The sequence below is a fragment of the Arctopsyche grandis genome, chromosome 7 (genome assembly GCF_051622035.1).
Source record: "Arctopsyche grandis isolate Sample6627 chromosome 7, ASM5162203v2, whole genome shotgun sequence".
Lineage (NCBI taxonomy): Eukaryota > Metazoa > Arthropoda > Insecta > Trichoptera > Hydropsychidae > Arctopsyche > Arctopsyche grandis.
Window position 1 is genome coordinate 4047835 of NC_135361.1, and position 26979 is coordinate 4074813.

The 26979-nt window shown below is 34.7% G+C and overlaps 1 protein-coding gene across 5 annotated transcripts in view; it reads left to right on the top strand.

Annotated features, from left to right (window-relative positions):
- Positions 1–26979, top strand: part of LOC143914960 (protein groucho-like) — a 233096-nt gene that overhangs the window by 32626 nt on the left and 173491 nt on the right. For 3 of the 5 annotated variants that reach the window (XM_077435396.1, XM_077435398.1, XM_077435397.1), the window contains exon 3: positions 2341–2370. The exons of the other annotated variants lie outside the window; for them this stretch is intronic. In XM_077435396.1, the coding sequence (XP_077291522.1) occupies positions 2341–2370 (30 nt within the window). The remainder of the gene's footprint in view (positions 1–2340; positions 2371–26979) is intronic. 5 annotated transcript variants of the gene reach the window in all.

Genomic DNA, 26979 nt, shown 5'->3' on the forward strand with positions numbered 1-26979 from the left:
GATGTATGCCCAGTCGCGCAACATAGTATTGAATTGAAGTTTTTGGGGCATTGTGAGAGTCTCATCAAGATTCGTCTCCCTTTCGAGAGACCCTCGCATGTGATACTTATCCATGAATAATCAGGATGAGCGTACGTATAATAAATAGATGTATGTAGTATGTGTCGGTCGTGTTTTTCTTTTGACACGCGTAATTGACGTGAATCCGTAGCCCATTCATCGCTCGGCTGTCTCGTTAGCGTGCGTTTAGAACGCAACAACGACACGAAGCCGACTATGATATGTACGTACACCACACACACACACCACGTACTGAACTGCACTGTGTTGTTGCATTTATGTGCAACAATCGTTTATCGGCGCCACGATCGCGTCACGTCACGTCACGCTCCGATCGTCGGTTGATTCAACCCGCGGCGGACCTGTCATACTTCCATATCTGTTGCTACTTGCTTGCTTTGCTGCCTCCTCCGACTGCAACTTCTCGGAATGCAGTTTTTTCGATCGATCTGGGTTTGTGCATCGCCGGCTCCTTTCGCAAGTATTGATTCTGTAGTGTCGTGTTGTTGCACATTCGCAACTCGGGTCGCATCTCTGTGTGCATCTCGATGTTCAAGAAAATGACGCGCAGCACGATTTTTTTGTGCCTTAAATATTTGATTGATTTTCTTTTAAAAAAAGCTATGTCATTTTTTTATATTTAGAAATCAGCTGTAAATATTATTCTTATTCAATGTGTTTAATAATAAAAACATGCTCCGCAGTCGATATTTTTTCGAATATCTAAACTGATGCTGGCTTTTAATGTTTTAAAGTTTATGTATGTATAATGAATATCTTTATTTTGAAGCTTTCATTTGTTTTGATATTTAAAACAAATGAATTTTCTTAAATATTTTATTTTAAAAATTAAAAGCAAAATATTTTCTGTACATAATTTGTATATATGTATAAATATAATACTTTTGTTTGTGATACGTCAAGTTTACACTGGAATAGTCTACAAAATTAATAGCTTATCTAATATATAATTTAGAAGGAATGTGTAATGTTGGTTCGTAAATCCGTGACGTCATCGATCAAATAAATATTGAAATAAATTTAAATTTAATAAAATGTTTACTATATTACAAATACCGAGCGAAGCCGTGTAAAAATACTTGTAGACTATAAGTTATAGTAACCTAAACCTTATGAATTGATGTATATTCCCTGAAAAATGTTGGGTTTTTGTAGAAGTTTTTTGGTTTAGTCTTATTTTGTTTTATTTTGATTAGTGTTTTTATCTTATTCTGTTGTATATATATTTTTTTCTTATTTGTATTATCGACAAATCCCTTGAGTCTATCGACTCTGCCCGCTTATTTTTAAATAAATAAGTATGACTGGGGATTCTAGTTGTAGCAGGATCGTACCCGCCAGAGCTGAATTGAGATATTGCTTTATTTTTATAACAATTATAATAAAATTCGTATATTATTTACTCTCCTACAGAAACTATTGTATTTAATAAGTTTTTTTCGGTCGTAAATTAAAACTAAACAAATAAATTGTAAATGACTTGGTAAACAGGGACGGCGTGTAATATGATATTTTTCTAATAATTTTGTTAAGACCATGAAGTAGTTATTTAGTTCGGCCCTTGCAGGTAGGATTTTTTCAATCGCACTAAAATGCGATCTGTAGACATGTCCAGGTTTAAAACTTTTTGGTCTTTTTGAAATCTGACGTCACTTTTATGTGATGGAATCAGTTGATTATTTGATTCGTTCATTTTCGTTTTCGAATCGACTGCCGTCGAATATTGAGTCAATAATTTTTGTGAATTAATAAAAACGACTCGGTCCGTTTTGGTCGTTATTTATAGCGCCCATTCACGCGTTAAATGTTTTCTAAAAGGAATGTATCGATCGTGTATTTTCGGTTGGGAAAGACGTTATTGGGCAATAAAAACATTTTTTTTCGATACCTGTCATTTTTTTTTTGTTATTTTTTTTTTAGTTACCGAACGCCATTTATATTGGTCGTACAAGCTCGCTACTTAACACGATTATCACGTAGAATTATATCCGGCTGTGTGAAACACCTTGACTGTTTTCGAGCCGTCTTTTATTGATATATGACATATTTTGAATAATTAAAAAGTTTTTTCCATATGCAGGGCTTTTCAATGATTTATATTTGTGTGTATATGTACATATATTCGCTTTTTTTTCTTCGTAAAAAATTATTTTTTCAGTACAATCGGCGATTTCAATTTCATTTTATTTGCGATTGATTACTCTCTTGTTAACTTTCAAAGACTATAGTTTTAATAATAAAGTTGTTTATTTCTTTCAGTTGATCGCCGATTTCAAGCAAAGAGCAACAGTAAGTAAAAATACGCAAAATAAATCGCATTTGAGCTTTTTAAATAATTTACCGGTTTTTTATTTCGATTTGATTTTAATTAATCACTAACTAAAAGCTTTTTTCTATTCATAAGTAACACACTAAAATATTTTATATGTACATATGATTTTTACTGTTCGTGTAATCAATAATGAGGATGTTGTTATTTTTGTAAATTAATTAAAATATATATTTTTAATTATTATTATTAGATCATTACGATTTTTATTTCACGTTGTGGCGCTATTATTATTACACAGTGTACTCTCGATTATTCGGGCATATAATGGGAAGGGACACGGACAATTGTTGAAAAAAATTTAGGCGATGAAATAACTTACATAAAACGTTTTGTGCATCTTATTATATTTAATAAGAAATTGAGAATCAATAGATATTATATACTCCCCCATTGGTTGATATTTTACAACAAATTGTCAACAGAAGTCAGTGCCTAATGTGACTAGTTTTCCTTCTTGTAAAACAAAGTCTTGTCTTAATAAATCTTTTTCTATATTTACGAAATTTTTTCTCTACAATACAATGATTGATTTTACTATGGGTCAAAATAGAATTACTCCATATATAGGTCGGCCAGTCCCTTTTTTCTTGTTAGCAAGGGCAGAAAACCAGTACGAGTTCAATCTTTCATTTATGAAATAAACGCATTGATTCATAGTGGTTAAAAAATTGCTAGCATAAGGCAGTCGTTCGTTTTTAAGATGGTTTTTTAGATATATTTTCTTAAGATATTGAATTAATGCATGGATAATCGAGAGTATACTATATTTATATACCCCTATTGATTTTTGCATGTTTGAAGATTCACGCTTATATTATAGAGCATCTATATATATATATATATATGATATACGGCAACTGTAAATCACCGTCGCGACACACATACATAATATCGTATGTGTACCTGTTTTATAATGTGCGGTTTAGATGCTTTATCATCTAAAAAGTTCGCCTTACAACACATGTTTGCCCACTCTGTACACGTTGTTGACGCAGGACTTGATTAATCATCTCTCGTGTATTGTTTGCACATCGAAAGGTTTGCCTCGTCAAACAGCAAGAATGTCGGAATTTTCGTGCCATTACTTTGTTTGCACTTTAGCCGGTGGATCGGCCGTTGTTTGCCTAGCAGTAAAACAACGGCAATTATCACAATATGCAATTATTTGCCATTGTGATTGTATCAACACATTTATCAACAAGAGTGGGTGTCGCAAGCTGGCCAAACAGAAAGACGCTTCTTCGCCAACAGTCGGCGAAGAGATATCGCCTAGCTCACTGGCCCTCAACCTTTTTTCAACAGCGTACCCCTTCAAAAAAATGGCACCCTTCATATAAGATCTTTTTGTAATTTAAACGCTCCCCCATCATAACTGTGCTTATGGAACTAAAATTAGTCAATTGCATTTAAAATAATTCTTCAGGTGACATGTACTGTATTTATTTTTCATTTATTATATATATTCAAACCGTCGAATGCTACATTTGGCAAAATGGTGCGAAATTATTAATAATTCTATTGCGTAGAGGTGGGTTCAGGATCCCAATGAAAGGTCAAAGTCGCTTCACAGCATTTATTTAACGATTCAGGAGGTCCGCACGAGATTACCGCTCGCTCTAGAATACCCTGATCTATGTACCGTGTGTACCTCCATATGGCAAAAAAACCATCTTTCTTGTTGTCACAAATCTTCTGTATTTATTGTATGTACAATTTGAAAAAAATTTTAATCCATAGATGTCTCAATTGATTAATTATTTAATTAAATAATTGTTATTTCGTGTTCTTCAGCTTCTCGAGATACGGTGATTTATGTAATAATAAAATGCTGCATTGTTTGTTATTAATTGTCCAGGAAGGCGCATTGGGGTCCTCTTGTCAAGCCTTCCTGGTATATCTATGTAAAATAAAAATCAAAATAAAATGAAATATAAAGGACAAGTTGCACAGCATAGCTTCCCTGATCCATTAACGTGTCTATTGTCTAGGCACGTAGTGTACCTTGGCGAGTCGCACGCACTCGTCCAGGTTTTAGGCGAAAACACAACGGTGCACGTGGTATGTGGCTTTTTTTACATACTTTTAAACTTGCGAAAAAAAATGAGCTGTGCCTTGCACGGATTCTTGGAACGGCCAGCATGAGTCGTCCCAAATTAACCCCCTGAGGTGTTTTCGGTAAAATTGTATCCTTGCTTGACTGTGATCGACAACGGTGTATCTCATATTTGGAGAAATATAGGAGACCCCGACGGCGGGGAGCCTAGCACACGATGTGCCGTTCATCGCTGTGTGTTTTCACCCTTATGATAAATCCAGCGTATCCTTTATTCGGGTTTTACTGAGTACCGTCAGCCTAATCTTGGGGTCTCTATTGTTCGCCCACGAATGCACTCTCATGTTCCCGCGTTAGAATATTAAACGATCTCTCGCTTATCTTTAGGGATACTGTCGGTTGGGAATCGCTGGCGTTGCTGGTAGTGTTGGTTTCCGCAGGGAAATTTTACCCGCTTGACAGAATCCAAATGGACGTTGATTTCATTTTGTTGTTTTTTTTTCTATCTCGCTTTATGTCCAGCGCGCTGACACAATTATCATAATGACACTCAGTCAAATTGCTGTTCAATTAATCATCAGAAGCTGAAGAATGGTCGTGCCACATTTTCTTTGCCTATTCAATGCAACGGTTTTACAGTTGTCGTATTGTAAAGACGTACAAGAATTTGTATTATATTTTTTTGATTTAAAATTCAATTTAAATGTATGCGAATTTAATTTTTATTCATAGAAATGTCGAATGGTAAATATTGAAGTGAACATTTAACGTGAAAAGTAATTTTATGGATTTTTTTATTAGTTAAGTTGACGTGCGATAGTATCGAAATAAAAGAATTTATAGAGCGTTATCACAAGAAAAGATTTATTTATTTTTTAAATCAGTAATATTTTTTTTTGTATAAGAAAAATTGCCTTGAACTTTTCAGCAAAAAGGTTTTCGCCGAATCATAGATTATCCTAAATTGAAAGTATAATCTTTATGTTGCTGCGTAATATCAGGTTTATTTTTTTTTCCTAGTATTTATTAAATTTTATACGAAGATAAACATTTTGTTATTGCAAGATTTTTTTTAAATTTTATTTTGTAATCTTGTTTTGATATTTAGAGATAAGGATATCTAACTATCAATAATAAATGTTGATGCATATTTTATAGGTACATACTATGTGGTTTTATTATTGGCTGTGTAACGCGACGTCGAGCTTTTGGTCGTGGCTCGCGCACACATGCTCCTAATGAAAACACTTAAACAAACATAATGCCCCGTGTCAATATTAACCCTTCGCACACGGCGCGGAGACTATGTCAGTGGTCGACAACCAGCTGCTTTACATGCCCATTACATGCACGTCATCGCCTACTATTATATAAGAAAATGCCTTTTCTAGAATTATTTTTATATTAAAAGTCCGAATAAGTTTGTCTGCTATGTAGTTTTCAATTAAAATATCCAAATTCGTGTCTTCATAAACCGGAAACGCTTTTCAAATGTGTCAAAGCCCTTTGCCCCCCCCACAAAAATATTCAGATTTTTTCTTATTATGAATTTTAATACATGAAACTTCATCCATTCAATCCACGTCAAAAAATTTAAATAGTATCATATGACGGGCTGAAAACCAGACTGGTATGTACAAGTGACATTTTAAAAAAAAGTTGGTGTAAGTGCTAAAATAATAGCATATATGAAATGCTATTTTCGCACTTCGGTTTTCAGCCCGTCATATTATATTATTATTTGATTTAGATATTCGCCATCGGGGCCCAATCCTCGGCCGTTTTTTCATAAAATTATTTCAAATGTAGCTCCTGCAGTAATTGACTCTTGTAGTTATGAAAATAATCATTTTAAAAGAAGTATAGAACGCTGTATGCTTGGCATAACGGGGAATGATAGAAACGGAATATGCGGCTGAGAATTATGACAAGGTTAGTTGTTATTATACATAGATACAAATATATTTTAATGACAATGGGTGGGTAACGGACGAAAGATAGACGAAAGAAGTGTTCAAATGATACCCGAGAGAACGTAAAAGGGTGAAGGGAAGATGGGTGGCTGAAATTAAAAAGTGTGTATAATGAGATGGATGAGAGTTGGCTAAAACAGAGACGAATGCAAGCGTAAACGAATAGAAGAGGCTTTTATCCAATAATGGATGACGAAGGGTTGTTAATGATTTTTTATGTTAAAATTTTACTGATAATTTTATATATAAAACCGAAACGGCGTCTGTGATTCGTTTCTGATTGTCTGTCGTCGAAGTCGTTTCTGATTGGATGGATTGGTCAAAGACGTTTGTGATTGGTCGTTCAGTAAATGATATTATTATTTTTTTCGATTAAAATATATTTAATAAAAAAATAAACGAATAGTTTTTTCATGGTTTTCATTTAATTTACATTTACTGAGCGAAGCCGGGTAGCACCACTATTATATTATAAAAATATTGTATTTTATTTTATTATAAAAATTTTGAAATTTATTTTTATTTTTACAAGCACGTACTAATTTTTATAATTGAGGAAAAATTATGTATAAAACTTGATATATTTACATGTTAAAATTCTATTATTTGAATATTGGTGTCTATGATTATTTGAAAGTGAGGAAAAAAAAAGAAGATAATAAGGAAATTTTGGTCAGCGTATAAATAGACCATAAGTGTAAAAAGTTAGCTCACTCTGCGTCACATTGCGGTATTTTTTTTACGTATGATTTGATAGACGTTGGATAAAAAAAAGCATAAAAGTTTAACGTCTTTGAACAAATAATAATAATCGTCGTCAACGTTGTCTAAAAATATTCAAACCGCAAGGTATGAATATGTTACAGAATAAATATAAACTAGTAATTTATGACTTAATCCTTTATAGCGCCCACATAAAAAGTCCGACGAAAAAATGAATGTTTATATAGTAATTTAACTCCGTTTATGATACGACGCCGATTCTGCCCAGGGTTTATCTATTGGGCGCGGAAATAAAATTGCCAATTTTATCACGCGCGCAGATTTAAAATGGTTCGGAACGAATGAGTTGCGTGTGAGTGTATCAAGTCTGTTTGTATAATTTTAATATACGTTCGTGTTTGTAGAACTGTATCAATATATGGGTTGGCGATGACGAATGCCTGACGTGCAACAACAATGGCGTTGTGGTCTACGGTTACGATGGTGTTGGGTGGTGGGTGGTTTGAGGAATGGAAAACCAATACGGTCGGTTGGTTTGCTCGGCTTGGGTTGGGGTGTGGTGTCGGCTGAACTTTTACAACTATCGGAAGGACGTTATCTCAGAATTTTATCTAAATCAGGGGTGGATTGGCAACTTCGAACCGAGGGCTGGGAGAACTTTGCAATAGTCATGGGTGGCTGATAAAATTATAGCTTGTTTATTTTGGATTTATCGTACGACCCACCTTAATAATATAATATACATACATATATTTATTTATTTATTATGCGCCACAATGGTTATAAAAAAATATAACACAAAAAAAACAAAATAACAATTAATACATAACGAAAATATATACTAATCAATTATACATAAAAAAAATACATTTATAAATACATTTAAACAAACATAAGTACATACATACATAAAACGGACGTGATTTATGTTTATGTTTGTGCCGGACCGTGGAGACAGCCAATCGGTGGGTATGTGTACATAGGTATCTGGCGAGTGCGTGGACAAGTAGGACAGCAGCGCCTTGTCCATACAAACGTACTATACTTATCCCTTCCTCAATTACGGCACTAGAGAAATTATTGTTTAATATGCTATGGATATCCACCATTGGGGTGCATCTATCGTTTTATTTTTTTGATTAATTATTTTTTATAGGAGCTAGGAGCCGCCAAACATCTATAAAATCGCCTCTTTTTTACACCCACGAAACGAGTCCAGCGTGCTTGTTTAACGGTCGATTTAAAAAAAAATACGCCGATAGATGCACAGAAAGTATCTTTCTCATACCGAGGATGAAATTGTTTTTAAAATTGGTCCAGTTTTGGAGAAGAAAATAGTAGAATACGAAACCTCGATTTTGTCAATTTAAAATACGTTTTATCTGGTCGAAGCGCAACTGTCGCATTCACTCAATATATATATCGAAGAAAGGAACGGTAACAAAATTAAGGTTTCGGGTGTACAGCCCTCTTAAGTCTTACGTGTTCTGATTTTGAGCGCCTGAGTTGGAACGGGTGACGTTAGCGTCAGATGCGCTGGGCGTACACACATTTGTGGGCGAACGACGATTTTATAATAAGCGCACTCGACTTTTTACTATTAATACGCGCGCGCCCATAAATTACCTAACACTATATTTATATATAACTTTATTTTAATTCGTGTATCAATTCCTTTCCGAAGCCACCTGTTGATATCAACGGGGAGAACACTAGTCTGATAGTTTTTATTTCGAGGACAATTCGCGTGAAATATATCTGTAGGGAATGATATCGACCCTATCCACCCACATAAATCCGAACTTTACACATTGAATGTAATATGTAAAACGAAATTTATAGCGGTTGGGGACCTGACACAGTTTTGATTCGCCGACCGTACCTTGTTAATTTCGTATGACAATAGAGTTTGGTCTTGTTATACCAGGGTGTTTTCAGACTCAGGCGGCGATAGGGTTTCCTTGGTTGTGTGGGTGGGTGGGTGGGTGTGTGTGTGGGTGGGTGGGTGGGTGGGTGGGTGGGTGGTGTCGCTATTTGTTAACGGCTCTGAGTTAGTTAGTCGGAGGCGGCGATGATTCGCGGTTTGAGGGTTTGGCCGGGGGAGTAAGGGGTGGTCCACCGGTGGCTGCGAGGCCTAATCGCTTAGCGTGTTAATTCATTAGACTGCGTCTAAACCGACCCACCTCCACGCCTGTCACTACACCACACACCCAACATTAGTCCTACACCTTATCGTCCCTCTCGATCCCCCTAGCTCGCTTCTTGGGGGCTTTGGACTTGATTTAACGTCTCGCCCGAATCGATTCTCATTCAATTGGCTTTTGGCCGCTTAACGACTTCCGATTAAAAATTCAATTCCTCGCTCGAAATCTGCTACATTTCCTCTACGAACGCTTTTGACGTAGGACTACTTTTATTCGGTGCGGCACTTATTAGAGGGGCCTACCTCGTTCCACCAACTTGCAACGTATCTCAACACTCGTTTTACCAACTCTTTCGGTGTATTTCGCCGTCGAGTTTATATACATACATACACACAAAGTTCAATGCACTCAAAGAAGCATAGAACGCTGTATGCTTAAAGAGCTCAAAAACCTATTTTGAAAATGTATTAGTGATTAATCATAGATTCTGCTTCGAGTCAGTTTAATGATTGTTGGGTTTAATCTGCAGTAGGCACAATTTTGATAAAATCGGTTTGCTACTTTTTGACCTGATTAAAGAGGCGATGAAATTGGTTAATTGCAGTTCTTGAAGAATTCGCGCACTAACAAAGTTGTTTGTTGTATCAATTTACTACAAATAGTTGAAAATGTATGAGTGGCGGACTTCGAGCAAATGCTAGAGAAATAAGATGGAGTGCATTCGGATGAATGAATGCGGGTTTTAAATCAAAAATGCTTGAAGAAAAAGATATTCGATCAATGTGTTTTGCCAGTAATGACGTATGGATGTGAAATTTGGACATTGAATGCCAATTTACTACACAAAGTACAATGAACTCAATGAAGTACGGAACGTTGTATGCTTGGCATAATGATGATATACAGGAAACGGAGTGGACAGAGTGAAGAGATTGAAGTGTCAATGGGCGGGCCACGTGGCTAGAATAATGGACAAAAGGTGGACAAAAGAAGTGCTAGAATGGTACCCTAGAGAATGCAAAAGGGTAAACGGAAGACCGCAGGTAAGATGGCTATACGAAATTAGGAAAATGTGTGAGGTGAGATGGATGAGTGTGGTGCAAGACAGAGATGAGTGGAAGCGTGTTGAGGAGGCCTTCATCCAGCAGTGGATGGTGAGTGGCTGTAGATGATAATGATACAAAACACATACGAAAGTATTTTACATTGTAAAATACTTAACGATATAAACATCGTGTTTTTTTGTTGCTAACCTATTTAGACAGACTTTCTCATTTTAAGATCATAAGTTTGTCTCATCGCAGAAAAGTTTTCGATCTATTACTCTTATATAAGGTAGTCAATGGTGCTTTTGATGCATCTGTTTTGACAGATATTAATTTTATTATCAATACTCGGTTCACCAGATGTTCAAATATTTTTTATCCAACAAATTTTTGTAATAAAACCCCTAATTCAATGGTACAATTGCATGGCTTAAGGCGAATAAGTAAATCCATTGATTCATCGTTTTATTTATATTTACATTGTTTTTGTTTTTATTATATTGCTATGCGGTGCTCACTTTAATAGGAATTTAAATATTTTCTTTTATATTTGCATCTTTTTTTATTTCGCTATATTTCTCTTTCATTGTATTTTTATTCTGTATGTGTGCCATTATGTATAAAAAATAATAAAAAAAAAAACCTCTTTAAGCAGACGAATAGCTAAGAAAACGGGTCTTGAGATATAGCAAGTTGGTAGAACGTAGCGCACCGGTATTCGAGGTATAGCATTTTAAACCGATTTAAAATTAAAGATTATCTCTTGTCCATACGAGAGTAATAGCAACATGAATTATTTTTTGAAAAACAACAGTACCTACTGGTTTAATTTCAACCAGAAACCTGAAGCTAGGACTATGTAGTTCTTAGTGTTAAAACAGTCTTAGTATTGTGGCGTAGGGGTGGGTTCAGGGATCGCTTTACAACTTTTGATTTATTGTACGACTCAAGAGGTCAAGGGTCCAGTCCACCTTTTAAAAGCAGGTAGCCGAGTGTTCGGACATGCAGTAGTCCGAACAGCCCCGGGATTCCCCATAAATGTTATTTCCCACAAATTCGTAATTCTCCACTTAACACTGTACATTATTTCAATATTTGAATGTGTGAATGACACCTATTTGTTGTTTTCGCAAGCGCGTTGTCTCATTTGTTCTTCGTGGTTTTTTTTTTTGCATGAAATTTGATGAGCTTTTCTTTTGCCGTCGGGTACTTGCAAAACATTTTTTTTTGTTGATTTAATGATTCAAATATGAAGGTCAGAATAGTTGTTTCATTTCAGTAGTCTTTTTGGAGTTGGTAAACTCTAAACTCGATTGACATTTGGAAACTCGATTTAGCCGTTACATCGCTGGAATTGACAACTTTTTCCTTTGACACTTTAAATAGATAAAATGCAAGTGCTATATATTACACCAAGAAAAACGTTCTGACTTGTATGTAATTAATGTTAAAAACGAGTCTAGAAATAGGTGCATTCCAATCACTTTAGGTTAAGTTGATTTTGCTTGCGTTATTCGAAAGTGTTGTTGATTGATTGAAGTTTCTCTGTTATGTGACGTTTTTTTTCAGCATTTCGATATTTACAGCCGACGGGCGGATTAATTGCTATTTAATTAAACGCGTATCCAAAAAAATATGTAAATAATTTATCAATAGACGCTTTTTTCGCGTGTCGTAACCGGATAAATGTTAATGAGGTTATAACTCCAAATGAACGAACAAAAAAAAAAAAAAAACCAACTGCAAACTTGACAGTAGGAGAACGCCGACTACAAAAAAATAACGATTGGAAGTAACACCGTGCGATGAAGAAGCAATAATTTATTTCTATTCGATGTATATAAAAAAAAAACGAAAAAGAAGCATTATACATGTTATATTATACAGGGCGGTCGAAAAAGTCAGAGGCGTGCCTGCTCGTCCGATAAGTCTCGGCTTTGATCATGATTTGTTTTATTTCATTACGCTTGTTTGCCTAAAGTATGTATGTAGGTGGGTGGGTGAGGGGAAAGGGGGGACACGCTGAAGATATATATTCCGTGTCGTCAAACTGCCGCTTCGAAACATTTTGTCAAATATTTGAAGACGCGATGATGGAAAGTTTATTTCGTATACAAACACGAGAACTGATGATTAAATATTGTGAAACGCTAGCACTATGTGTGTAGTGTTATTAGTACAGGTGATTGTCGGACAATTAACGCGCGTCGTACCATATTGATTGCTTTTTAAAATCATTGTTTGATTATTATGTAAATTTTCAGTCTGCGTATGGTCGGATTCCACTGTGGATATTTTTAACATTTAAAAATGTGTTTCCGACGACACCGTTTTGCTTGCGCTTACTTGTATTGCAGTCGAATGCATCCTGTATGTGCATATGTATGCTCGGAGAGCGTATGCCTCTTGTACGCCTGTGTTCTTTTGATGAAAAAGAAGAAAAAAAAAAAACGAACGTTAATGGAATCCATTTGGCGGTGTTTAATTGCCGACGATCACGACTCAGGAAACGGTTTCACTTTGTGGCCGACAACATTATCTTCTTCTCTTGCATGTTCGCGTGGTTAGGGGTTTTGAAACGCAATGTAGAGCCCACATGCGGTCAATAGAATGGCCGTATTGCGAAATTTTAACCGTGTATTACACACGTATGTTTTATACCCCCCCCCCCCTCGAAGTAGATATCATTCAGACTCATAAGATTGATATAATATGATTTTTTTGTGAAATTTCAAGTGTCTCTGTGTGTATACGTAAGCTCCCGCACAGCGCATCTGTAGCTGAGGCCACCCGTTCAAAAAGAGGCGCTCTCAATATCAGGAGCACATATCAGATGGTCCACACACCCCCCCCCCACTTTCCCGTTACCTCAGTTCATTATGACACAATATAATATACTATCTAATATATAATATATAGTATAATATAATATAATGCATAACGTATACTCCAATTCTAAAATTTGTTTCTTTGAAATCTCCATACTTTTCGATGCACTCGCACACACATAAATCCCGTCCGTTTTTATATATATTATTATTACAATATGATTCAATGCAACGTATTTTATAATATTACATATTGTAAGCTTTGCTGTCAATAACATGACGTTGACAATTACTTTTATCGTTTAAAAAATATAAATTTCTATTAATATAAAATATATACGTATTCCATAAATAAATTAATAATATCAACAACTTACGTATTTTATATTATTATTTTATTAAGTAAATATTTCAAAATATGAAACACGAACTCAAAACTAATAAAAACAAAAAAATCAAATTCTACCGACCGCTATATACGTACGAACAATGTTGTATTTCTTGAACAAAATGCAATACGAAACTGAAACGAAATGTAATTGGCCATCGCGGGTCGAGTGGGGGGTGAATGCGTGTAATTGGCTGGATCGATTCGACTATAAATAATGCAACGAACATTTTAGATTTGTTACGGCTTATGTTTAAAAAATTGCATAGGTGTACGAAAGTAGTGATCGAACGATACCCGAGAGAATGTAAAAGGGTGTAAATAGGCCGCAGGGAAAATGGGTGGATGAAAGTTGCCTTAAACAGAGACGAATGGAAGCGTGTTGAAGAGACCTTTATCCGCCAGTGGATGACGAACGGCTGTGCATGATGATGATTCTAATATTATGGCTGATATTTTTTACTGCATTTTCGGAACACTGTTTGTATATGTACTTCTGAATGAAAGCACACATTTCAAAGGAAAATTATGACACATAAGATTATTATCGCGCATGGCTCAAGTACATGTGTTTCTGATAAAAATGGGCTATTTATATAGACTGTAATCTATAACCGCATTGAAGTTCGCGCATTTCTACCCATTTTAAATGTGTGTGTTTGAAGCGTATTAATTTTGAGTTTTGAAAAATCTCCGTTTCAGGTACATATTTCGCGTTGAAAAAGCCTTTCGGCGAATCGTGATAATCAGGAGAATGGAAGCGCTAACGCAAAACAATCCATAAATGCCAACGGGGGAGGAGATTGCGCCATTTTGCCGAGGATGATGTATGCCTTTTCCTCCTGATCGCATACGTTTATGGGAAATATCGAACTCGAATTTTGCTCGGGTACTTATGAAAGTATGTATACACATGTATATATGCATGCTTTCGTTTTGAACGTCATAAGCTCTCTATTGTTTGATAGGCTTTGCACGATATCAAAGCGAAAATTAACCGTACGTGGCGAAAGGGTTAACACACACACGTATTCGACGACTTACTTAATGGAAAACGTATCAATCATTGAATGAAATGAGCTGAGATATATATATGTATATACGTTTTTTTTGGTCGGTATATAATGATTCGCTCATCGTCATTATTTTGTATTGCGTGTTGGAGTAACGATCTAGCGCCATTTTACCGCTATATATCATCATCGCACGAAATGGGTATGAGATCCGCTTGCCATTATTTTATTTTTGAAAATAAATTTATTCACACTTATTTACCTCTTATTATTATTGTTATTTCGGAACAGATTATGTTGTGTATTACTACTATGCTTCCCAAACTGTATAACACATGGTATTGAAATCAAATTTCCATACACTTAAATTTGAGCAGTTTTTTCACGGAAAAAATCTTCCGCGGCTCATTTTTACCATGAAGTAATAATTTTGAATAGTTTCATGATATTAAATCAAAAAATAGATTGTTTCTCATCTGAATTCGATTGAATTTCCATACCCGCTTTTAGTTCAAATACAAAAAAAATCTTTAAAGATTCAAATCGCATGAGTCATTTTTAGATATCTCCTATTTAATGTACTTGATAATAATAATAATGGGCTTTACACTTTTACTGCATATTTATCTATCTTCTATATACAGTCGCAGTCACATAAAGCGCAACACTTGTGATTTTACGATTATAGGGCAGTAAAATATGATATCTTTACGTGTTGGGTTTGAAACGAGTATACATTTTAAATATAAATGTTTTCTATGATTGGGGTTCATTTTGGTGGTGTCAGTTTTCAATGTGCAAATATCAAAATCAAATAAAAACGATTGATTTGAAGTCACAAATAACCAAGTGTGACCATCATTATTACTAGAGAGCGGTTCTTTGTTTATTGTTCGCCGTGCATTGTTAATTTTTATGATGAACGTGATATTTTATTGCACTCTAGCTTTGTAGTTTGCTCTATTTCCTGGAAAATAGACCCAAAACGCATTGTTTCCTGGAAAAAGCAAGCTTCCGGTCCTACCTCTAATTATTACTACATATGTAAATACTCGGAATAAATTCTTTTCAATCGAGATCAACTCAGGGCTCGAACTCGGGAAACTCTCGGTGGTTAACATTGACGTAACCACCGAGATATAATGCTGGTTATAGAACCTTAGTTCGTTAGTTACATACATATTTAAGTTAGAAAAAAAGTTCAAACTGTGATGACTGAGTTCTTATTCCATCAAATCATTGCTTAATTTTAGAGATCAACAGTCCAACAGTTTTAGAATGTATCTATAGGTAGATACGATGTATAAAGCTCTCGAAAATTTTGAGGAACACTGCTGTATTCGTTCATACACGCATTCAAAATATAGGAGCGCGATAAGATACGTATTTGTTCTCACCAACTCTTCACTTCGAGTGGCCACTCGTGAAGACTTTCGTATGGAGCACGAGTGGTCTCCAGTTTTAATTAAATCTCGCTCGTAAGCTGTGTTTACATATATTATCAAGTATTATTCCATTACAGTTACACTTTTCGACACGTGTATCCGTTACGTACGCAATATCTCCAGATACGAGTAGATTTTGATAAGTATGTCGTTGGAAGTGGGTAAATTTGCGTGCATGCAAAACCTTGACTCTGTTATTCGAGGGATACTCCACATATAATATTCACGAGTGGTTTTGTATGCGGTCGACGTGATCGGAATTAATAAGTTTTTGGCCACGGTATACTTATGCAATTCGTTATCGATTTTGCACTTTATATACCTTGCTGTCTGCGAAGTGGGTGGACTGGGAAGGGGGCTTGCGATGCATGAATTATTCATGAGGTTTGATTCGCGGATGCGTGTTGAGCGAAGAAGCACCTGCGTGTTGTAATTATTTTTTCTTGTATTCGGTAATCAATTATGATATTGGTGTTATTGTGAGAACGTAATACGGTGGTGTTAATTTTTTTTTTATTATGAATAAAGCGGCGTAGTTTATACTAAAAATCACAATATGAATATATATTTCCTCTGCGTCTCTCCATATTTTCATGATAAGGTGCCTTAGGGCGAAAACACACTGAGTGGTATGAGACGTCACGTCCTTGACTTCCCGCTGTGACCGTTAACAGTGGGTATTCCCCAAACCGAATTCGGGTGTAGTTGCACGTGCAGAATGCATATGTTTGGGAGGTCGCACGTGTATGCATATCCATATTCAAACCGACAAGCTTCTACTATATTTCTTCAAATATGGGATTCAGTAAAATATCACCGCAAACAGTCCAGGGTTTACATGTTTTACCTTATTGAAAATTAATATTTCATTATATTATTATTTAATCTTATTAATCTTCTTGTTTCATTTATGCTACTTTCACTAGAAAATAAGTTTATTTTATTGATAATGAAGTATTTAGATAATACTATTAATTATTTGTTGAAATTAAATGAGTGGACTTTCAACTGGAATGTAAGGAATGGAATCTGGATGTAAATTCAGATTCGTCTAAGAAGACCCATTCTCTACATTTTTTACAGGCTCAGCAGGAGTACCACATGGGAGAGTAGTAGGACCTATTATGTATTGAGAAAAAAATATACATATAAAACATGTACCACGTACCACTCAGTGTGTTTTCGCTCTTATGGATGTCAGTGAGACATTGGTCTAAAATTTTCATGTATACATGCATTCTGATCGACTTACACAGGTCGACCCCCTATGGTGACTTCATATGGTGGTTGTAGTTAAGCCGAATCGTCGATAAAACCGAATTGGTATTATAAGTCGTAAAGAAGTCATTCAAATATAGAAAGCTATTATCGAGTATGGGTAAATTTTTTTGTATTGCTACTTTTCGGTCTTGTGAGATTGGACTAGAGTCGATACACTCATCGCGTATGCAAATAATGAAGACGTTTATTGTGTTAGCGCAAACATGTTTATTGTATTAGACTTTCAATGGCATAGTCAACACAAATGTATTTTTTATTCGGAGAATCGCTGTTTATATATAAATTATTCATAAACACGAAAATGCTTTTTGACTTGTCCGAGAGCGCGTTATACGCAGTACATATATGTATTTTTGTATATAATTTGTACACATTTTTTTTCTCCTCCACCTCCCGATCTGATCCACTCCCACATTTAACTCGAAACATAAGTTTGATTTAACCCTTTGGCTGCTACGAGGTTTTTCAATGTCCAAGCGAAAAATGCTAACATTTGTAATTATTTTGAAAAAAAATAAATATAATATTTTTTTTACATACTTACTTCGCCGAACGCTCGTAATTTTTATAATACTTTATATACATTTTTAAGAAGCAGTTGTGGACTCGTGCTCTTTCTTTCTGTCTTGATTTTACATGCGTGCGTGCGAAAGAGATACCTACATATATACACTAAATAAGTTTTGACGATTGTTTTCCGACGCTCTATTTTTTTCAACAATCTATTTTTAGATATCGATGAATTCTTACAACATGCGATATATTCGAAACAGGTAGCGGTCTTTCTCTCTTTCTTTCTTGGTTTTAATTGTGTACGTGTGAGCGAGACACACAAGGATGCGAAGTTTCTAATAATCAAATAATTTTTCAACATGTATCATAAACATTTTGTATGCATTTCAGTTGCATTTGATTGATTGCACGAATTCGTGACGTCTCGTGACCTATATAATTGAAAGCGGATTTCTAATGTTTTTTGCCTTTTATTTTAACTCTGCAAAATGATATCGGACAGTGAAAGTGATGAAAGCGAAATAATAGCTCCTCGCCGAGGAACTCGACAAATCAGCAGCTCTACTGATTCTGAAAATGAATTTATCGACAATAATCAATTCCCAAGTAATAACTCCTTATATGACATTGACAACGAACCCGAAATTTACTTTGATGATGAACCCGAAATTGAAGAGCTTTTATTTAAAAAATTGATAAATATTTATAAAGCATGATTGAAAAATAAATATAAATACGTATATAAAAAAAATGTTTCGTGCCACTGATGCGCTGGCGACTCAAAGAAAGTATTGAAATACGACAATTAATGACGACAACAACGATCGTCGTAGCAATCTTCGCCTATTTCAAAACAACGATTTATCGTTGTTGTAGCAGTCAAAGGGTTAAGAGGTATATAACATTGTGTAGTAGTGAAACAACAACGACGACGATGATGATGATAATAATAATAATGACGATAAAAAGCGAACAAGAATGGCGCGGGGGCAATTATTGCTTACAAATTGTTTTCGTTTTCCCCTTCACCGTTCAATTATTGCTAGTGACGACCGGTGTTTTTATTTTTATTTCATTTTTGGTTAATTATGTTTTAACGCGATTTATCTCATTACTCGGCGCAGATTGACTGGAAACAATAATGGGTTTTTAATCGTTAAAACGAAAATCGCCTCCGTAATATGTATATAATGCGGTCGTCGTTACATCTGATGGCGTTCATTTTAATCGGTTGACCATAGTTAAAATTTTCCACAGGCCAATTGTAATTTTATTTTGTTCTCGTCGATTATTTTTTTCAGGCTAAATTATATCTACGTCAGAGACTCCCAACTGGGGGGTACGCAAAGAACCTTCCCCCATATCGATTATTAATTTTTTTCGCCAAACGTTGCATGGAACGGTTATTAATCAAATTTGTCGATAGTAATATTAAATGGAAAAACATTGAATAAAATGTAAATGGATGAATACTTGAGGAGCGTTGGTGCGTTGAACCCCCCCCCCCAGCTAAAATTAACAAAATTTATATCAATATACTAGCAGTAAAATAAACGAAAATCATTAGTAAATTCAACATTGATGAAACATGAACCAGCGACGTGGACTTAGTGGTTAGCATATTATGCTTTCGAGCAGAGTGGTCATGGGTTCGAGTCCCACTAGAGTCACGCTGCTGGCCAGACCTTGGTTTGTGCTCCAGGTCGATCATTTCTTATCAGAGTTTGCCAATTTTTCTGATTTTCATTTTTCTATATTACATGCAATCGTATCGGTTCTAAGACTGCTTATAAATGTACTAGAAACTTGTTCTCCGTGATCAGTGTCGAGTTTTTTCCGATTAATTTATTTAAAAATTAACAGACAACATATGTAGAAATGCATAAAAATAAAAAAATAAATGTAACAAAATAACATCCGAGTCCAATTATAGATTTTTGCAAATTACATAAAATGGTGCATAGAGAAAAACAAATGAAAAAGAAAAAGAAAGAAATTAAAGAGTAGTGCTTCTTGAATATAAAATTTAGTTGTTGACATTTTGTCTAGATATGTTTTTCCATGTCAATCGGCTGCGGTCTAGGATGCATTCCAAAATTTTTAACTTATTCTGCTTGTGGAAGTGTCATGTCGTTCAATTTAACAAAGGAACACAGGTTTTCTTCTAAATTGTGAAGGTTATATGGACAGATTATTGTTTGTATGCCTGTATTTCCAGAGTTGTAATCACTCGGATGTTTGAGGCCATTTCAGGAGCTTTATGTGGTTTAGTAATTAAAAAAAAAAAATCAAATTTATGGTACAATTTTGTGTACGCGAGTCAAAAATGGTTAGGAATCGCTGTTTAATTCAATTTTTTTTTTAATTTTATCTAATATTATACGCGGATTGTTTGTTCAACACTTCGGTAGTCGAAATAGCACCTGGAGCGAGAATTCAATAGGCCTGACGTGTGTTTAAAAAAGGTATGTTCCGAGTGGGACAACGTGGGTCGATAATTCCGTATCGAACCGAGTGCTTATGCAAATTAATCGATGAAATATTTGGTTGTTGTGTTAACGGTTTTACAGGCGTCTGTATCGAAATTAATTTTATTATCTCGCCAGTGTTGCCCACGCGAAGCTCGTGTTTCTATAATAGCTCGGCGCGGATCGTTAACCTTTTTCCCTTATCCGAAATGTTGCGGGTATGATTAGAGAGCTGCCACCTATGCCACCTATGCCACCTGCCACCTATGATTATGGGCTTCGGGCATGCCATCTTAGACCTGTGGGTATCATCACGTATATATGTATGTACACTGTGAGTGTTTTAACCTTAATTTAAACCCTGAAGTTTCATTTGAATGTATGCTTGAAATAAAAAAATAACACGTGTGTTATTGTACAAAACAGGTTTTGGGTCACACATTTGTGATAGTTAGATACGAAATAATTATGTTCCAAAAGATTAGATTTGGTACTAACGGTTTTTCAAACATAACATAATACAATCTATGGACAGTCAAATTTTTGACACAGCAAAATGGCGAGAAATATATTATGTAGGTAGCATTTTATAAGATTTTACATATTCGAAATGATAAATAACTGAGAAACTGAAAGTGGATGCCAATTTATTGGATCCGTCAGAATAATTAAGCTAGAAAAATCGGAAAATTCGAACAGGAGACGGTCGATCTGTGTTTTTAATAACCCTAAGATCCGAAAACCATATTTAGTAAATTCTGAAAACCATAATGTTTTTAAAAACAAGCTAGAAGTCTTTCTCGAACTTGAAGATTTTTGTAATTCCAATTTCCAATATCTTTTCTATATTTTTGTTTTCTTTTAGTTATTATGTTACTTATTATTATCAAGTTTTTAGAAGATATAAAAAAACATCATAATTTCAACAAGAATATTTGTTAATTAGCATTTGAATTTTTATATAAATATTTGACCTACCAATATTAGGATACGTATTTTTTAAGTGATGAAAAAATAGGGGGGGGGGGGTCATAAAAATTAAACACAGCCCTGATTCTTTTTATTTAGCAATACACCACTGAATATATACATGCCTTACTAGGTCTTATTTTATAAAATTAAATTAATTATATGCATATATATATTTCCTTGTATTTGTCACCGAGTGCTCTTGTATCGCATTATTTATTTGCTTGCGATTACAATTGAATGTCACATTATTTTATATATTTTTTCCTTCTCATATTACCGTGTTAAGTGAAACGCGTAATACGACCGATTCCTTCAATATATGTATGTATATATGTATATATTTATGTACATTCCCACCGAGATAAGAGATCGAAAACCAACGGTTTTCAATTCGCTCGCATTGATCGTGAGCGTCGTTTACTTATTATGTAACCGCTTTCGGTTCAACAGGTAACTAATTGAAAAGACACATTTAAGTGGGCAGCGATACTCAAACGGTTGCTTAATAACTTTGACAATGGCCGTCCTAGAATGTACGTATGTATTATATACGCGTAAAAAAAAAACCAACATACATATATTAACGATCGAAAGAAACCGATTTATACGGTAATCGCGTTCCCATTAAAAACATTCGGTTTCGAACTCGAGCTCGCGTATTATGAATGTTATTAACCCGACGACATTCTCACGGTTGCTCGTTGTAGTACACGCTCGTTGTATATGTTTGTTTGTGTATGTATGTATGTGGAAAACGGGTCGTACAACAAACAGCACGTACAGCGTGTGCCATAAATCTCAATGAGTGTTTAATTGATCGATGAAATGTCAGCATCGATCAAATTAGCGAACCCGTATATATGTATGTGTGTGTTCGACACGTCTGTAAAACTTGGTTCGCATAAATCACTCGATTGGACTAGGTGTAAATTTCGATCCAACAATACGATAGATTCTGGTTCGAGTCAGTTTAATGATTGTTGGGTTATTCTGCAGTGGGTACAATTTTGATAAAATCGGTTGCTACTTTTTAACATGATTAAAGAGGCGATGAAATTGGATAATTGCAGTCCTTGAAGAATTTGAAAATGTATTTGATTTTTAAATGCTTTTTATTATTACTAAATTATATTCACAATACATCTATTTTAATAGCTACTGATCTACTGATCATTTTCTATTTTACAATTTTAATTTAATTCTGTCAGTAATCATAGTATTATATTATTCTAATGTTAATGTAAAGCATAAAGAAAAATAGCTCAAAAACCTATTTTGAAAATATATGTGTGACGGACTTCGAGCAAAAGCTAGAGAAATTAAGATGGAGTGCATTTGGATGAATGAATGGGGTTTTTAAATCAAAAATGCCTGAAGAAAAAGATCTTCAATCAATGTGTTTTGCCAGTGATGACGTATGGATGTGAAATTTGAACATTGAACGCCAATTTGCTACACAAATTCAATGAACTCAAAGAAGTACGGAACGTTGTATGATTGGCATAATGATAATATACAGGAAACGGAGTGGATAGAGTGAAGAGATTGAAGTGTCAATGGGCGGGCCACGTGGCTAGAATAATGGACAAAAGAAGTGCTAGAATGGTACCCGAGAGAATGCAAAAGGGTAAAAGGAAGACCGCAGGGGAGATGGGTAGACGAAATTAGGAAAAGGTGTGGGGTGAGATGGATGAGAGTTGCGCAAAACAGAGACGAGTGGAAGCATGTTGGAGAGGCTTTCAACCAGCAGTGGATAGTGAATGGCTGTAGATGATGAGTTGAAAAGAAGGATTATAAAAAAGATGATTTTTTTTATAAAAAAACAAGGTTTGGTTTGAATGGTGTAAAATCTATTCAAATGAGTCGAATACGTTTTGGAACGTAGATAACATACATAGTTGAATTCTAAATAAGGAAAATCTCAGTTTGTAATTATATGAATTAGTTGTTTGTATAGAAGTTTTTGAATAAATAAAAAAAAATCAGACATTCTTATAAAAGTAGGTTCGGTTGAAGTTCCGTTGTTTTCGGAAAAATGTGTTTTTGTTTGTCCATTCATGTATAGTAAATAGTTTAAATATGTACAAACTCTATAAAAACAGTTAGGGGGTATTTAACACGACTTCAAAATACTTTTCCTGGTATTTAACTAAAAAATAATATATGGACTGCAAAAAGGGGTTCGCGAGCAAAAGTAGGATAAGATTAATTGAATACCTTGACAGTTGTTGTTTTTTTTACAAAGTTATTTAAATTTTATAAGAAATTCATCACATGACATATTGTGAAAATTCATGTCATTATGGGGCGAGCGGCTTCGCTTGAAATCCAGTATGCAAAATAAGAAGTTGAAAGTCATAATTTTCAACTTAACTGGTTTAAATAATAAAAAATAAGGTCTATTCGTGTCCTCGAAAGGTTCTTGAGATGTCTGACATTAATCGCTAACAAGTTCACACATAGCACTTAAAAGTTTACCAACTTACGACAATTTAGAAGTCGTGGACAAGTGATTACTTACAAGTTATAATGATATGTTTATGAATGTGACGGTAAGATGATTTCGGTTTGGTTCGAAGTGTTATATATTGGTAATTGTTGATTGAGAGATCATCAACGGTAATTAGCCGAAATCAACTATGCCGCTTTCGCCTCATACGGGTAATTATTTCGAGATATTCGAAAAGGCATTTTATCTCGCTAATTAATCTTCCGTATCACGAAAATAATTCTACACCCGTTAGATGTATTAAATTTACAGCATAAACACACTCAATTACAAAACTGTTTCACCGGTGGATTACCGTTTTTTTTACATCGTTAAATTCACACATGCACACATTCAAACCGAGCACTTACCGCCTTTACTATAAAGGTGGACATTTACGTTGAGATTTGTCTGCAAACAAACCGTCAGACTAGTCTGTTAAATTTGGTTTCTTGTCTGCTAACAGATAAGGACCCTACAATAGATCGGGTGATCCTAGTTGTGTTTGTATCTGTATTTTAAAGCACCGTTTCTCAATCGTATTTAATACCATGCCCCACTTTAAGGCTTCAGAAATCTTCATGGCCCTTACCATAATTTTGTTGTTAATTGAATTCTGAAAAAAATGATAGATTCAAATGTATTTCGGAATTATCTTTAATTTTACTTTTTTTGTTATGCAATTTAATGTTACAATGTAACATATGAGGCCCGTATTATTAATGATGGCGAATGGAAAGATGGTTTTAATACTATTTTTTTCGGCCGACCTTTAGGATTCTGTAATTAACAATTGTGATTGTCAAAACAGTCTAAACTTGGTACTAAATTGACTTTTAAATCAGGACAGTATCAAAACTGTCTTGTGAAATAGTATCTTAGTATCAAAATTGTTATTTATGAAGAAAAAAAAACCGGAGCATTTTGGGGTAAAAAGGAGTATTTTGGCCATCTTTGATACTAAGAAAATACAATAAGTTATTATCATCAAAATCAATAACATGCAATTTATTGCGATCTTTGTGTTTGATGTGTGCTGTAAAGTCTTTATGTGAGGTACTAATGTTGTTAATTTTAATCTTAAATGTTTGTGACATTTAGACGGTATGCTTTTCAATAACAAACCATTACTATTGCCATCTTTTTCTCAAAAAAGGCAGGGTTGCAATGGATATTTTATTTCCAACTCGAAATTTTCACTTCCATCGTAAGACTTTTAGTTTTTTTTCTTGAAAAACAGAGATCTGGAGTAACCACTTTTTAGTGTTGCTCCGCTCCAACACCTAAATACTTGCTCCAACTCCGCTCCGTGCTCCGAATAGATCTAATAGAAATCATTTTTTTTACCATCTTTATTTATTAAATAATTTAATATTTAATATATATCATGAAAATACATACATATGTAGATACATATTAAATACGAATAGTATAACTATACTTTACGGTGCGCACATGGTTGTCCCAAACTACCACAGTAACAAGAAGAGACAAAATAATCAAGAATAGAATTCGATCTCGATGGAAAAATAAAAAAGAAAGCTCTCACATTCATTTGTACAAAACAACAATAAGTGAAACAAGTATATAAAACAATATTTTATTCTGAAAATACGTACATATTAAATACAAATAATATAACCAAACTACATGATGCGCCACATTTCCTGATTCCTGGTTGATTCCTGACAAATGATTCCTGGATAATAAACCATCAAATATACCACACTAACACACTTGTGAAGAGTTTCGGTGATTACAACAAAATGTCTTTACCCTTCAGGTATAACACACAGATAGCCTAAACACAATCTGCTTTAGGTCATCGACTTTAGAGAGTATTTAATTAATATTATGTATTTAGATGTATTATGAGCATTTATAAGAATTGTTAATAGGTTTTTGAGCTCTTTTTCCTATTACGCTGTACATATTAACATTAGAATAATATAATATTATGATTACTAACAAAATTAAATTAAAATTGTAAAATAGAAAATGATCAGTAGCTATTAAAATAGATATAAGATGTATTGTGAACATAATTTAGCAATAATAAAAAGCATTTAAAAATTAAATGAAAGCCATCAAATATTGAATTTATAAAAAAACAAATTTAAAATCCTGAAAGAAATTCTCATACATTAAAACAAAATATCGGAGTAGTAGAGCAATACAAATTTTCGTGCTCCGGCTCCGCTCCTGTTCCGCGCAAAAACCCGTTGCTCTGCTCTTCTGCTCCAGATTATTCTTTTTTTTTTAATATTCTCAAAAAGTTAAATCCGATTTGTATATATAATATCTAGCTACCGTTAATTTGATGTAGTCTCAGATGGTATGAGGTACTAGTCTGTGGATGAATCTCTACGTGAATGGCCGCCTCAAGAAGTGTAGGAGGAGTAGAAGAGGTGGTCGGCGGTGGATCTTCCTTTTTGTTTCCGCTCGATTGGCCCCGTATTTATTGCCGCCTCCGGTTAATTTGGACGACATCTGGTCGGCCCGGAGCCCAATTCGGTAGCCGGTTTCGGTTGTTGCATCTCCGACGACCGGTTTTTTTTCCGTGTTGAGGATGCGTGCTCGACAGTGCCGAGAGCGCGTTTGTTTGCTTGCTTTGTTGCCGCACCGCGCGCACAAGTTCAACTCCGCTAAACCGACTCACCGCTGCTTTTTTTTTTACATTTTTATGCTCGGACGAAATTAATGGCCATCTTGTGGCTTACAAAAGAGGTGCAAAAAAAAAATTCGTGACAGGTGTATGGCAAAAAGATCCACCCGTCCGGACGCCGACCGCGTTTAAAGATGCTCACTATATACCTATATAGAATATAATGAAGAGTCGACTGGATAAATATGTGAATTTTATTACTAAAGGATGTTGCTGCTACCCATGTTGATAGACCACGTAGTTTTCGTTTCTACATATACCACCCAAATATTTTCATTACGCTATATGACGATTATTTTGCTAAAAAGATCTCGGTGTGTTCATTGTAAAACTACGCAAACATTATATTTTATGTGTTCGCTTTTTTCGAGTGTGCAGTTTTTTTTTTGTTAACTTATTCTAATGTTAATGTAAAGCATAATAGGAAAAAGAGTTTAAAAACCTGAGTAAACCAGTAAATCAGTAATGATTAATTTGAGAAACCCTGACTCATCACACACAAAGTTGTCAATCTATTATGAATACATATATACATATAGTCAGCAGTGTGGCTCGGTGGTTGCGTT